General features: G+C 49.6%; 3 protein-coding genes across 3 annotated transcripts; all 3 read left to right on the top strand.

Annotated features, from left to right (window-relative positions):
- Nucleotides 1-206: 206 nt before the first annotated feature.
- Nucleotides 207-1,933, top strand: FSUBG_7180 (NAM9-mitochondrial ribosomal small subunit; the record flags this gene model as incomplete). Its single annotated transcript, XM_036685458.1, has 3 exons — nt 207-245; nt 337-882; nt 932-1,933. 3 exons carry the CDS (start codon nt 207-209, stop codon nt 1,931-1,933), a joined length of 1,587 nt encoding a protein of 528 aa, XP_036537324.1.
- A 2,150-nt stretch (nt 1,934-4,083) lies between these two features.
- On the top strand, nt 4,084-6,826 carry FSUBG_7179 (NIT-4 pathway-specific regulatory nit-4; the record flags this gene model as incomplete). Its single annotated transcript, XM_036685456.1, has 2 exons — nt 4,084-5,678; nt 5,731-6,826. The coding sequence occupies 2 exons, from the start codon at nt 4,084-4,086 to the stop codon at nt 6,824-6,826; spliced, it is 2,691 nt and encodes an 896-aa protein (XP_036537323.1).
- A 4,313-nt stretch (nt 6,827-11,139) lies between these two features.
- Nucleotides 11,140-14,056, top strand: FSUBG_7178 (transcription activator; the record flags this gene model as incomplete). The annotated part of the gene is made up of 3 exons (XM_036685455.1): nt 11,140-11,488; nt 11,536-13,859; nt 13,913-14,056. The coding sequence occupies 3 exons, from the start codon at nt 11,140-11,142 to the stop codon at nt 14,054-14,056; spliced, it is 2,817 nt and encodes a 938-aa protein (XP_036537322.1).
- Nucleotides 14,057-14,526: the final 470 nt, after the last annotated feature.

Raw genomic sequence — 14,526 nt, 5'->3', positions numbered from 1 at the left:
TAATTGAGTCGCGTCCTGCGTGTAAGTGAGTGTGGACCCACATATTCCCATCTTCCCTAGCTGACATAAGCGGGTGACTTTGAATTGAACGACGGCCGGACCCACGAGATAATCCGGTGATCAAGCTGAATCGATGCCAAAAATTTGGCTCTTAACGACAATCACGACGAGCCGGTTCCCAGCACCGTGGGCCTCAATCTGCCAATATGCGTCGGCCTACGAAATACTATAGTCTGACGAGACCGGTATGTTCAACTTTTGACCCCAATTGACTCGGGCTGGCTGTGGCACCCCGCGCGAGGTGAATTTTGTCTTACTAACAGACACACCATATAGAAACTTAGGCAATCATGGAACAAGTACAATCTGTTTAACATCGCCCGTGCAGCCGGCCGCGAGCCCCAAGTCAACAGTCGAGCAACGTTTTTCCAGCAGAAATGGGCGGCTAAATCGAAAACCCGAGGTTATCACGGCGAGCATGTTTCCGAGAAGAAGTGGGTGCGGCTCTTTTCAAGACGTCTTCAATCCGCTGTTGATCTCCCTCCCGAATACCTGGCCGCCAACGATGGTGCCGAGCAGGCGGCTGGTCGTGGTTCAGGTCTGACGACATCCAATGTGACCGCCGAGACCTACTCCAGAGTTCCCAAAGGCAGTACGACAGTCCGAAGTCCTTCGCATCCTGCTCAGCGAGGCCGAGCTTTTGGAAATGTGAACGATATGCTCTCGGAGCATTTCCAGAACATGACACCTTATATGCAAATGACATTCGCGCCATTGGAGCGAAGGTTGGATACCGCTGTCTTCCGTGCCATGTTTGCCAGCAGTGTACGACAAGCTCGTCAATTTATCATTCACGGAGCTGTCAAGGTGAACGGCAAGAAGGTTTGTTTAATAGAAAACTTCCATCACGGATTGCTCTAACATTTGACAGATGGTCCACCCATCGTACGCATTGAATCCTGGTGATATGTTTCAAGTTGAGGTTGAGAAAGTTCTATATGGCACTGGAGAGCAAAAGACAGCTGAGTATACAACAATGGAAAGCCGTGAGAAGGAGATGCTCGACCAACAAGAAGAGTCAGTCAGAAAGCATGGACTGAAGAAGCGATCCAAAGTTCTCGAGGCTATTGCTAAGGAAGGAGAGGAAGCTGAGTCTGCTGATACAAAGGGTCCTGGAAAACACGTGCGCAAGCGTGTTGAGCGAGAGGTGCAGCTGCACCGTGTCAAAAATCTCCGAATAACCGCCAGAGAGATTCTCAAGGGCGACATGAGAAACCTTTCTGCTAAGCAGAAGAAAGATTTACGACTATTCCGTGACACTGCTCAGCGTTTCCTGTCTCTTCCTGAGGCTCGTGAACTTGACGCAAGAGACCTCCTCCGTCAGATTCAGGCTCAGATCACAAAGCTTGAGTCTGTCGATACGTTTCGAAAGGCTGACTCAACACTGGCTAAAGCAGCGAATGCTGAGGGTTCAGTTGAAGCACCGGCCGAGGAGTCCGCTGAACCACAAGCTGAGAAATCAGACTCTAAGTTAAGTAAGGAGGAAAGAGAGGCGAAGAAGTTGCAATTCAAGAACAACGTCCTTGAGAAGGGTCTAGAGGGCATCAAGAATAAGGCAGATCGCGACCGGGCTATGAACATTCTGGCCACTGAGAACTTGACCCATGAGGAGACCCGCCGCCTCATCAGCATTCTCAGACACGACTCCGAGAACCCTATCGATCCCTCTAAGCCCTATGCTACTCCCTGGCGTCCTCGCCCATTCATGTCCGCCTTTGCCTTCATCCCTCGCTACCTTGAGGTTAACCCCAACATCTGTGCTGCGGTCTACCTACGTCATCCTGTCGCAAGAAAGGGTATGGGTGAGGTGCCCACACCTTTCAGCTATTTGACTAACCAGCTGGCCCACAACTGGTACTTGGGACGAGGTTAATGAAAAGAAAATGTGGTTTTGGAATCGGGAAGAAATTTAGCTAGGCGGATGGGATGCCTGTGTAATATACCACCTTCTAGAGTGTACGGTAGATAACCGGATGTACCTTGTATGTATCACTACTGTTAAAAGCATGACAAGTCTGGATACTACATTGTTTTCCTGCTGTTAGCAATAGTGCTTAGTGTGCAGCTAAGTCCACACACATTGATACTTCTACGAAATTATGATTTGGGTCATACAAAGTAGGAAGCTAGTCATGTCAGCTTTGGGAGCATGTAAAAGAAATGGGTTGGGTAATAGATAAGATTTGGAACGATCACATATAATAATCTCCGCAACAGGACAGAACTCTCCGGGTACCGGTAGAACTCAGCAGGAAAATGGCTTAAGGAGTCATCAAACGGATATGAAATTCCCGATCTCAAGCCACCAATGACGGTAGACCTACAGATATTGGTGCAGAGGACGGCAGCTTTGACGTTATTGTTGGTGGCTGGATATATACTGGTTTAAAGCTTGGAGGTTATCTTGGACATGCTTTAACAATGGGATTATCAGGGGCTTGATACGGCTGCTCTCTGTGCTTTCTGGTCAACCGGTATCACTGAGACATGATAAGAAGGTGACTGAGAGAACGAGTGTAAATGTTTTGGGGTACGGAGTACAACTACCTAGTCTGAACGAACAAGTCAAAGCGTGTGCCTCAAGCTGATAAGGTGCAGCTGAGCCGCCAGTCCACATGATTGGAGGAGACATATAGTACGGAGTACAAGGCAGTACAAAGCCAACTCGTTTCTTCAAGGCGCCACAAGAAGCACGGATGGGGTTATTGGGTACCACGCCCATGGATAAGAATGCAGCTCAAGTCCCGGCCCAAAAGAGAATCCAGACCTGTTGATTACCGTTCTGTAGCCAATCTGAGGACTCTCCCGAGAGCTTATCAGGCCGGCCTGCCTAAGTCGCACAGCCGCTATCAGAGGCCCTGGGGCCCCGGGCCGCTACTGTACAAAGGTTGAGGAGCCACATCCTTGGCTGGCCGATCCCAAGTGGGGGATTATGAGGGAGAGATGTCGATAATCTCTGTTGAGAACATTATCGCATCCCATGTGATAGACAGCTGGTGTTTTGACCTTTGGGAAATAAGCTATCTTGGCTGTCTTCATTCCCCCCAAAAGCCGAATATTCAGACTATACCGAAATAGTATCTGACCCAGGTCCAGACAATGCTCCGTTTAGAGTGGCTGGTCCAGGAGAGACGACTTACATAACGCCTTTCTCTGAGTCGCCAGAACTCAAGGAGAGGCGGGACCCTCCACGCTGATGCTGGGCTCTTGCCTCCACTCAATTCCTTGACCAACGTCAGTTTCACTGTTTCTTCTCCCGCTTAACCTTACCACGCGTGCACCTACTCCAGGGTCTTTTCCTACATTAGTAAAGTCCCAGAAGAAACATCCATTCGGTGTCAGGTCAGGTCGAGTCGGGAATCGCCTGAAGATTCACCTTAATCAGCCGCGTTCAGAGTCTGGGCCTCAGCTGCAAGAAATCCACCTCACACGTTCCCATCCCTCCTCACTCTTCATCCACGATCCTTTTTTACCACCTCAGGGTTCATTACATCGCATTGTATCGCCTCTCATCATCACCTCATCTCATATCACCTCACTTTGGTCAGGCACCTCGGGCTGTCTTCGGCGTTGAACCCTGCGTAACAAGTCCCGTGGAGTTAGTCAACTCGGCAGAAGCCTTCACCTTGTCCCTACCAGACATGCTTGATTACAAAACCCGCAAAGTCAGAATGGAATAGTTGTTAGGAGGACTATATGCTCAGTCTCCCACTCCTGTTCAATTCTTTTCCAATCTATCACCTCTGAACTATCATCCGCACTCGTATCTATTAACCAACCACAAAGACCTCATATTCGCTTAGTTTGAGCCAAAGTGCTGATCACCTTTCAACCTCTACTAACTACAATTTCGTCCCCCACAGTCTAGGTTGTGGGCCTACGAACCAGCACATTCATACAAAACATCGTGTCAGATCATCTCACGAAGAGTGCTTATTATCTGGATCTCCTCATATCTTGACCTCTGCTATTTGTTTGATTTGCGTGCAGTTTATCACCAGATTTCGCTTCTTCAGTTACACCATGGAAGAACCGGAACCCAAGACCGCGGTGCAGCCGGGTCCATCGACAACTGCCCAAGGGTCAACTCGCAAGAAGTCACGCAGAGGCGCCGACTCTGCCAGTCAGAAGAGGCGATGCGTGAGTACGGCTTGTATAGCGTGCCGTAAACGCAAGTCCAAGTGCGATGGTGCCCTTCCCAGTTGCGCTGCATGCTCCAGCGTATATGGAACTGAGTGTGTTTATGATCCTAACTCAGACCATCGCCGGAAGGGTGTTTATCGCGAAAAGGTCGACAGCATGAAGGCGCGTAATTCGACCTTGCAGATTCTAATCGAAGCTATATTGAATGCTGAAGAAGACGATGTGTTGGGCATTGTCCAAAAGATCCGTACCTGCAATAGCCTTGACGCTGTTGCCGAAGATATTATCAAGCTGCAACAGCAGCAGCCACTACAGCCACAACCGCAACAGCCGACAGTTCCGTTGGCTAATGATGATTCTGATGATTATGATCAATCCAATGATAATTATACTACCGACCAACCCGAGCAGGGTGAGAGGGATCTAGCTCGCAAAATGGGTGAGCTCAGACTCGAGAATGGTAACGTTCGCTTCATCGGAGGAACCTCTCATCTTATCTATCTGAGTGACCCGACTCACGAAGGAGAAATGGAGCCAAATTTTGAAGATTACACAACTGGACAGGATCCTATTACCTCTTGGACTCGCGTCACCCAGGACACTCAGCTCATCACTCACCTTATTAACATGTATTTCAACTGGCACTACCCTTACTTTACCACGCTCTCAAAAACACTCTTCTTCCGAGACTTTTTGAGAGGCAAGACCGGGATAGGAAGAGGTACTGCATACTGTTCATCACTCCTGGTCAACGCTATGCTCGCGTTGGGTTGCCATTTTACAAGTCTAGCCGGCGCCTATGGTACCCTTGGCGATAGCCGGACGAAAGGCGATCACTTTTTTGCTGAGGCAAAACGCTTGATTGTTGAAAACGACGAATACGAAAAACCCCGATTAGTTACCGTTCAAGCATTGGCACTCATGTCAGTGAGAGAAGCCGGTTGTGCTCGCGAAGCCAAGGGGTGGGTTTATAGCGGAATGAGTTTCCGCATGGCTGAAGATATTGGCCTGAACTTAGATGTCGGCCAGCTCGACAAGGAACGAATGAGTGATTATGAGATTGATGCCAGGCGAATTACATTCTGGGGCTGCTATCTATTCGACAAATGCTGGTCCAATTATCTCGGCCGGCTACCTCAGATCCCCAAGAGTTCGTTCAACGTTTCCAAATTTGATGTGTTCCCCGACGAAGATGCGGAATCATGGTCGCCCTATACGGACAGTGGATTTGACCAGTCATTTAAACAACCAGCACGAACACGAGCTATTGCTTTGCAAATGTCAAAGCTTTCCGAGATCAGCAGTGATTTGCTCGCCTTCTTCTACCATCCAAGTCACATTGGCAGGTCCAGTGGGAAGACGGTAGAGCTCAAAAAGTTAAGTGAGCTGCATCGCCGTCTAGAAGAGTGGCGGAAAGAACTTCCAAGGGAGTTTGAGCCTAAAGATGGCCAGCTGCCCAATGTGCTTCTCATGCAGTAAGTAACACAGTACCGGACAGCTAAGTCACAAATGACTGACCCTAAATAGCATGTTCTTCCATCTTCAATACATACATCTCTTCCGGCCTTTTCTCAAGTACTCACCTACTTCTTCGCCTCTTCCGCCACATGTCTCACCCCGCCGTATTTGTACAGCAAATGCTGGAGCAATCTCAAAACTGCTTAGATTGTACAAGAAGCTTTGGAACTTGCGCCAGATTTGTAACATCGCAGTGTATATGGTGCACAGCGCATGCACAATCCATTTACTAAATCTCCCCGAGAAAACTGCTCGTCGGGACATCACTCATGGGGTAAAGCACCTGGAAGAAATTGCGGAAGATTGGCTTTGCGCGAGAAGAACCTTGAGTATCCTGAGCGTTCTCGCCCGGAAGTGGAATTGCGAACTCCCTGAGGATGCAGCATTCGTGCTTCATCGGGCCGACGAAAAATACGGAACATACAGCACCTCTGATGTCCCGTCACCTCATTCGCAGGCAGGAGCTTCGCCCCTTTCTGATGGTGGTCTAGGGATGAAGGCCATGGGTGAATACAGCCCCTTTCCCCCGTATAATCGAGCACAATTGGCTCGACCGATGCAACAGCTTCAACAGCAACAGCCGCAGCAACAGCCTCAAAGATCTGTAACAGACGCCATGCTGACAAGCGCACCGCTGTCGAACACCATCCTTTCTCAACAACAGGGGATTTCTTTGAACAGATCCAACGCAGGATTTGGATCCGAGCCTATGGGTGGATGGGGGTCTGTCCCTGTTACATCATCGATGCCATCTTATCAGCAGCCATTTGCACCCATCAACCGCAACAGCATGGCAAACGCCGGCACAAGTGTCCCGCCTGTCAGCAATCCTCCAACATCCAACCGGTCTATGAGGATGGATGGGCAAGAATGGTTCTTGAACGACAGCGCAAGGTGGCACCAGAGTTTTGAGGCCTGGCAGATGGCCAACAACGGGCAGGACACTTCTGTGTTTATGTTTGGTGACAACAACAATCAGGATACCCCTAACAGCAGCACGGAAGGTAACGGCAATTTGCAAGCTGATACAAGTGACCAGATAGCAGCGCTTGATGGGTTAGGAGCTTCATTATCTCGTGGTGGATGGCTTCCGGGCTTAGATTAAAGGGGCTGAAAATTTCCGATACGATACTGTAAATATGGCTGCATTTGTGTTCAATAGTCACGACTTGGATGAAGAATTTTCAGTTACTAGAAGGGGATCGGAGTTGGTCGTCAAAAGTATACTAGCCATAACCAGAAGCATAAATTAATTGATGGATTAGGTGTAGACTTGCGGATTTGTCTTGTATTACATGACTGGCCATAATGCGGTGTGACAACTTTTGAATCGGGATCTCTCTCCTACAGGGAAAATCTTTGGCTATATTATTACGATTGAATAATAAAATGTCCGGCTCAGCTCTCCGTAATTCAGCTAGGCTCACAGACCGCATTTGCCGACCTGAGATTCAGGCGGTTACAGATAAAGTGGTCATATAGACACTGCTATACCGCTGAAAACGAGATGGAAGGGCTGTCACATCACAAAGATGGTTCAAAATGCAAGCTTCGAGGGCGACGTAGGATGTGTTGTAAGAGGGAGCCACGTGGTATCGGGAACAAGGGACGATAAAGCACACACTGCAATGCGAGTCTCTGGTTGAAGATGGTGTCAAGACGAACTGAAGGGTCAGTTCATGGAGCCCTTTGACCGGGGAGAGTGCAGAATACATAAAGCAGAGGAGGTACATAGCAGGGGTGTATGTGGATGGGACGAGTGTGGGGAAATCGGCCCGGAAGGCCGTTGGACCCTCGGCGCCACAAGCAAGACATTCCGGTGGTGGACGTCATGAGGGGAGGCAGCGATTGGCGAGATTGGCTTTCTGGAAAGTGAGTTACAGCGTAGGAGCTGTGAAGGAACGTAGGAGCAATAGGTCAGCAAGTAAGGTACGGTAAGTATGATACATTAGTAGGTAGTTGGGGGAAGATCACGATGGAGGGCTCAGGCGTTTGATGGAGTAACTTACTGTGCAGTAAGTATCCATCCAACTCGCGGCCAAGAAAGACCCTGGCACGCGGTTCAAATGCTGTTTGGAGTGATTGAATCGCCTATGGCAGCTAAGGGATGAAAGAAAACTCGAGACCTTGACCTTAAATAATAAAAATGTTTAGGTAATTTAGCATAAGTTGAAGGGACTCCCTACTAAGTTTATTTTGACCACCCTATATCGGGTCTTGAGTTTTCTTGCTCCCTGAGGGGTAGCTTCGACTTATGCTGGAGCCTGGCAAGGCATACATACATACTACATTGCACTGAGTCTAATCCGCTCTTCCGGTGCAGGCTCAGACAGGGCTCTCGATGATTTGATTGGTGCGCGAATGCGGGCGCAAATACCGGGTTAACCACAGGCTACCGATGATATAGTCCAGCAACAGAGGTTACACAAGAATTGGTAAGAGAGAAGATGTGAAGAGTTTGACGACAAGATGTCAAAGCTGTGACTTCAAACTTGGAAGTGGGAAATTTTTCAGGATCGGACATGAGAGAAATTAAATCGAAAGACAAGCTCGCGAGTAATTCCCGTTTGGGGGTTAACAACATCCAAGTAAGTTAAGCTCTTGCTTGGGGAGAGGAGCCGAAGCCAAAGCTAATTGGCCACCCCGGTTGTCCTCGATCTCAGAGATTGGGGGAAGAATACAATGTAAAAGCTAGAGCCCCAAACTTCAAAGAGTGCCCCAAGGCCCAAGTCCCCTCCCCAGTGCACTAATAACCGTTAAGGAAGGCGCATAGTCAATCAATCACCTGGGGTTCAGTTCACGTAGCACATTGGCTCATCGACGTTCAAAGCTCGAATCTCAGCAAAAGAACATGAGAACAAGGGGATAAAGTCAATCGTCTCGAGCATGAAAATCCGGGGAACTGATAGCAATAGGAAAGTCCTAAGCATTCTTCATCCACACCTCCCTCCCGTTCCCGTTCCCTGCCCTGTCCTGCCCTGCTTCAATCCACTTTGTGGATGCAGATGCAGTGCAAGTCCATGATATGTTACTTGTATGCATACACATAATTACAGCACATGCTGTAGATACCCTGACGCCTCTAGCAACTTGCGGAACGGATCGTAGGCCCTGGGAACGAAGTGTAGGCCCCTGGGAACGAAGCCCGAAGATCCTTCATCATACTTCGTCCGTCTTACGAACACAGCACGCACTTGGCACTTTCAATGCCGTTCTACTCTGCCGTCTTCCCTCCCCCCAAAAAACTCCAAAACGCCGAGAGATTTTTTCGACGTCAGGCCTCGGCTAACCTAAAGTTAGGCCCGGCTTTGTCATGTCTGTGTAAGTGTGTCAGTGTCTGAGAGCCTCAGATAGGCGGCCACGCGCTCGACGCCACTAGATCCAACGACCCTGGGTTTTCCCCTACAGGGACAGCCATTAGGACAATAGACAAGCAAGACAAGCTCAATCAATAACATCACTGTTTCCAACAAAGGCAATGAACGGTCCTCTCAGACGTCAGCGTGTGCTTTACTATGTAGGACCTTGGGCGTGCTACAGCTCTTTTCCTAGATGGGTAGCAATCATATGAGGAAGCTACCGACAGTTGCCTCTCCCCTACTTCCCTGTCCAATTATTGTCTGGATAATACTGTAAGATGGAGATCCTGGAGATGGCTGCCACATTTTTGCATCATTGCATCTCGACCCCAGGCGGACGAACTGTTGTTGTCAATTTCCCCAGGTTCACGGTTAATGTCGATTATGTTGTGGCGGGTTTAAGACTAAGACGAGACGAGACGAGACGAGACGTGACAAGCAGGACACGCACGGCTAGTTTCGAAGCCGGCCGGTGAAAAGAAAAAGAAAGGAAAAGAACACGTCTCGAACATGACACCCCAGATTGACTGCGACTGTGACATGACAGACAGACAGAGAGACAGTCATTAAACAGAATTCTTTCTCGGAAGATCCAACCGACAAGGACAAGCAATTCGTTCGTTGGTAGGAGTGGCACCCCATGGCACCAAAAATCCTCCACCTCTTACACCACTCCACATCTATTCATCAACCCACCTTCGGCGGGACCTCGCTCCCAAGCTTGGAGTCTAACTAAGGCTAGATCCTCACTTCTCCGTACGGAGTAGTAAGCGAACCATTTGGCATGCGGCAACTTCTTGGGGCATGCTGGTCTAGTAAAAGTACTCCCCCGTTTCTGTCGACAGGCCCCGTCCATGCCCAGGTTTTCCTGGTACCGCCCGACATTTCAGTCACGAGCGGTCATGCCTTGGGGTTCGGTTGGTTTGGTTCGATTTGGTTTCTCCAGAAAAACATAACGCCCGTTTCTCTCGTCCCTTCTTTCGTTACCGTCTGTCTGTCTGTCTGTCTGATCAAAGATTGTCCTTGTCATCGTTGGTCAAGAGCATTCGAATCTATCCAGAACTATTGCTTCTCTTTCTGATCTTTGTGATCCCAATTCTCCGTCTCAAAAGTTGGATCTCGACTCCGGGATTTTTGAGTTTTATAGCACGCACGCACTCACGACTCACTCAACGTCAAACCTCGAGGATCCACTTGTCAGTCACTCATCAGTCTTCTGATCTGACATGGCTTGATTATACTTGGGCCTCTTTAAAACGAGCCATAAGGTGCCCAATCTTGATACGAAGATTCCGTTCTTCTCTTGCCTCTCTAAAAAAAGAACCACAAAGTCAATTGCATCAAAGACGAAGATCTTGTCGAGCTGTGTTTAAGCACAGAGTCCAAAGAGGAGGAGGTCCAGCTTGACATTGCCGCCGCAAATCTCAACGCATCTGGCAATAAGCTATTTAGCCAGAGTTCACGACGGCAGCTAGACACCTCAAACGACCAGGGTACTGTAAGTGTATGCCTTCACTTTGTCTCATCTCCTGAACCGTCCGTCTTTCATCTCCCCAAGTCCCTTCACTTTCCCTGTCAAGTGTCAACCCATCCCATTTCTTACACCCTGCCATCCTCATATATACCAGCAATACGTACTCTCACAACCCTCTACTCCCAAAACCCTGTGTCCATCACTACCTATAATGCAAAGGTGTCAGATGCCTTGTCAGTCACTCAGCGGTCCCCGCTCCCCGACAAATTTGCCCCCTAATACCAATACGCGTTGATCTTGGTCTGTTTTGATGCCTCTGCAACCCGCCTGCAGCCGTCATCAGACTTGAACCCCTGTTTACCTACCTCTTACATCTAGCACTTCCCCATAAACTGATTTGAGTTCGGCCTGCAGGAGGGCAAGCTGACCAGGTTTATCAGTGAAGCTGTCCCCGTCTCTTCAAGAGAGGGGAATAGCTCACAACATTCTCCGATCCTATCCTAGCTACGGATACTCGAACCCACAATACCCTTACTGCCGCCAGACCCTCCGCAGCGTCTGCGGTTGAGCGCGAGCACCGGCAACATGTTGTCTAATCCACTTCAACGTTTTTCGCCTTACCAGAACATCACCTCCTCTAACATCTCACCGGATGGAAACGTCCAGCAAGGCACGATGTCAGGTACAGGACTGGAATCACTCGGGCAAAGCCATCAATATCCGATTCAACCACTCTCGCAAGCCGTCCCCCTCTCAAACGCTCATCTGGAGAGGTCAGGTCCCCAAGTCAAGAATCGACAACATCCTTATGGAATTCATCCACGTAATGCCAGCAGTTCAGGACCCGTCAGGAGAAGAATAAGTCGAGCTTGCGATCAGTGCAATCAACTACGCACGAAGTGCGACGGCCAACACCCCTGTGCACACTGCATTGGTAGGTACTGAGGTCGAACATTAATGGAGTGTTTCTGACTTCTGTAGAATTCGGCCTGGGGTGTGAGTACATCCGCGAAAGGAAGAAGAGAGGAAAGGCGTCGAGAAAGGAACTGGCCCAGCAAGCTGCTGCTCAGGCGGCGGCGGCTGCCAACGGCCAGACTCTTGATGAATCTACATCTGAGAATGGCCAATCCGGCAACAAGGGACTCGACTCGTCGAATATGGTACTGGAGCAGCAATCTAATGAACGACACCCGAGCACAAGCAGCAAATCGAGCAGGGACCCCGGCGACGATGTGATGCGACATACTCAAGGTCTGGAAGGCCTCGACCCCCTTAGTAACATAAGCGAGCAACCACACATGGGTCGTTCCTCTCTGGATGGCGAACACATTGAAAATAACGGCGGTCTGGATCTCAATGGTTTCGGAAGTATGGCACACGGCTATGAGACACAGGGTCTCGAAGGTCCTGTGCTCAACGGTCAGTCATATGCGGCCAATGGACGAGGCAACATGCCTGCTTATGCCGAATTCCCATATTCGATGCAAGCCCAGAGTCCTCCCAACTTTGCCAACAACCCCACATTCAGGATGGGAAATAGCCCTCTTGGGTATTCAATGGGGAAGGGAACTTCACCTGGATGGGGTATCTCAATGGCTTCACCGCCAGGCCAATACCAGTCCCAGGTCCCAGCCCCGGCCTTCAATAACTCCAAGTTGCGGTATCCCGTTCTTGAGCCATTGGTGCCATATCTCAACAACCTTATCCCTATCCCTCTCGCTTGCGATTTAATCGACTTATACTTTGCGTCCTCTTCATCGGCCCAGATGCACCCGATGTCACCCTATGTCTTGGGGTTCGTATTCCGAAAACGATATTTCCTTGATCAGACGAGGCCGAGACCATGCCAACCAGCCCTCTTGGCAAGCATGCTTTGGGTTGCTGCACAGACTAGTGATGCTCCCTTCCTCGCCAGCACACCATCAGCTCGAGCCAAGACGTGTCAGAAGCTCCTAGAACTTACAGTGTATCTTCTTCGACCACTCATTCATACAGCACCGAGCGATGCGCCAAGCCCTGTTGCTGATGGTGTTGCTCTTGGTGGGTTGGGTGTGGCTATGCCCGGCTCAATTAGCCTTGATGCCACAAGTGGCGAATCGGGGCCATTTGGTGCCGCAGGTAGTCTTGACGACGTGATAACGTACATTCATTTGGCGGTCGTCGTCTCTGCTAGCGAGTATAAAGGCGCAAGTATGAGATGGTGGACCGCTGCTTGGGGTCTTGCTCGTGAGCTGAAGCTGGGTCGCGAGCTTCCCCCTGGACCTTCGCCTGCAACCCAAGAGAGCATGGACACTGACACTGCGGATGATGGAGAAGGCGGTATTAGTGGTAGCGGATATGTAGGCGAGGAAGAACGTGAGGAGCGACGCCGAATATGGTGGCTCCTTTACATCGTCGACAGACATTTGGCATTGTGTTACAATCGGCCCCTATTTTTGCTCGATATAGAGTGCCAGGGTCTGTTGCAACCCATGGACGATGCCCGATGGCAGAGCGGCGATTTCAGCGGCCACTCGAATTCAACCACAGATCCCAATTTACTGGGAACCAGTCCAGAAGGGTATGGCGCCGATATGACACAAGCTCATGGTCCTCAGTACGAGTGCCGAGGCCACAGTATATTTGGATATTTCCTCCCTCTCATGACGATCCTGGGTGAAATTGTCGACTTGCACCACGCAAAGAATCACCCGCGTTTCGGAACCGGCTTTCGTCAGGGCCACGAGTGGAATGCTCAAACTGCAGAAATTACTCGACATCTGGAAATTTATGAGCGGAGCTTGCAGGCTTTCGAGCACAAGAACCTGCCCCGACCGGTGGAGGAAAGAGTCGATGCTCAGAACGAGGGCAACGAGCGCTCAGGGGTTCCTGATGCTAACACGCCATCAGTCCACTCAGTGCACACAAACGGGTCGAATCGTCTTACCGAGAGCAATATACAGACTCGAATCGTTATTGCATACGGAACTCATGTTATGCACGTCTTGCATATTCTATTGGCCGGAAAATGGGATCCCATCAACTTGCTGGATGATGAGGATTTGTGGATTTCATCACAGGGATTCATCACATCGACGAGCCATGCTGTTGCTGCGGCTGAAGCGATCAACCAGATACTTGAATTCGATCCTGGACTCGAATTCATGCCGTTCTTCTTCGGTATATATCTTCTGCAAGGGTCGTTCTTATTGCTGCTTATTGCGGATAAGCTGCAGTCGGAAGCATCGCCAAGTGTTGCAAAAGCATGCGAGACGATCGTGCGGGCTCACGAAGCATGTGTTGTCACTCTAAGCACAGAGTATCAGGTAAGTCCTTCTCTAGGAATTGAGGTCTCAGCGCAAAAACTAACAAGGGATAGCGAAAATTCAGCAAAGTTATGCGTAGCGCTCTTGCTCAGGTTCGAGGTCGTGTACCTGAGGATCTGGGAGAGCAGCAACAACGGCGAAGGGAGCTTTTGGCGGTTTATCGATGGACAAAGGACGGAACAGGATTGGCCTTGTGAGCAGGGCTCTGGGTCAAGATAACGGCAAGCAAGCCATAGGGATTGGAAAAAGGGGGTAACGTATTCGCGGCGGCGTATTGGGACACTCTCTTTCGGGTGGATAACGGCCTTGATGGACTCGAGACATGACTTGAGTATGGGAGCGGCACGGTGCTTTTAGATACCATGAAGCGGACAGCGATGTGTTGTCGAAAAGCCAAGTCTTTTGGCATGCGGAAATTCAATTCCTATTAATCTTTTTGAGTTATTGACGAATCGTGTCTTTCTTGAGATGGTTCGCGATCGATAATGGTAGAATGACTGGTAAAGGAAGAGATTAGCAATGAGTTGTATGTGAGTGAGTGCTGGGTGATGTTCAAACAAAGGGCGCAAATGTAAAGTGAAGGGGGGTGGTGAGCAAGTATGTTCAGTAAGACAACGACATGAAGAGCGAACATGTTCATCTCAGTATATTGGCTTGGATGGACTAT

The sequence above is a fragment of the Fusarium subglutinans genome, assembly GCF_013396075.1.
Source record: "Fusarium subglutinans strain NRRL 66333 chromosome Unknown NRRL66333_c0000089, whole genome shotgun sequence".
In the NCBI taxonomy this organism is placed as follows: Eukaryota; Fungi; Ascomycota; class Sordariomycetes; order Hypocreales; family Nectriaceae; genus Fusarium; species Fusarium subglutinans.
This window is presented reverse-complemented; position numbering and strand designations above follow the sequence as displayed.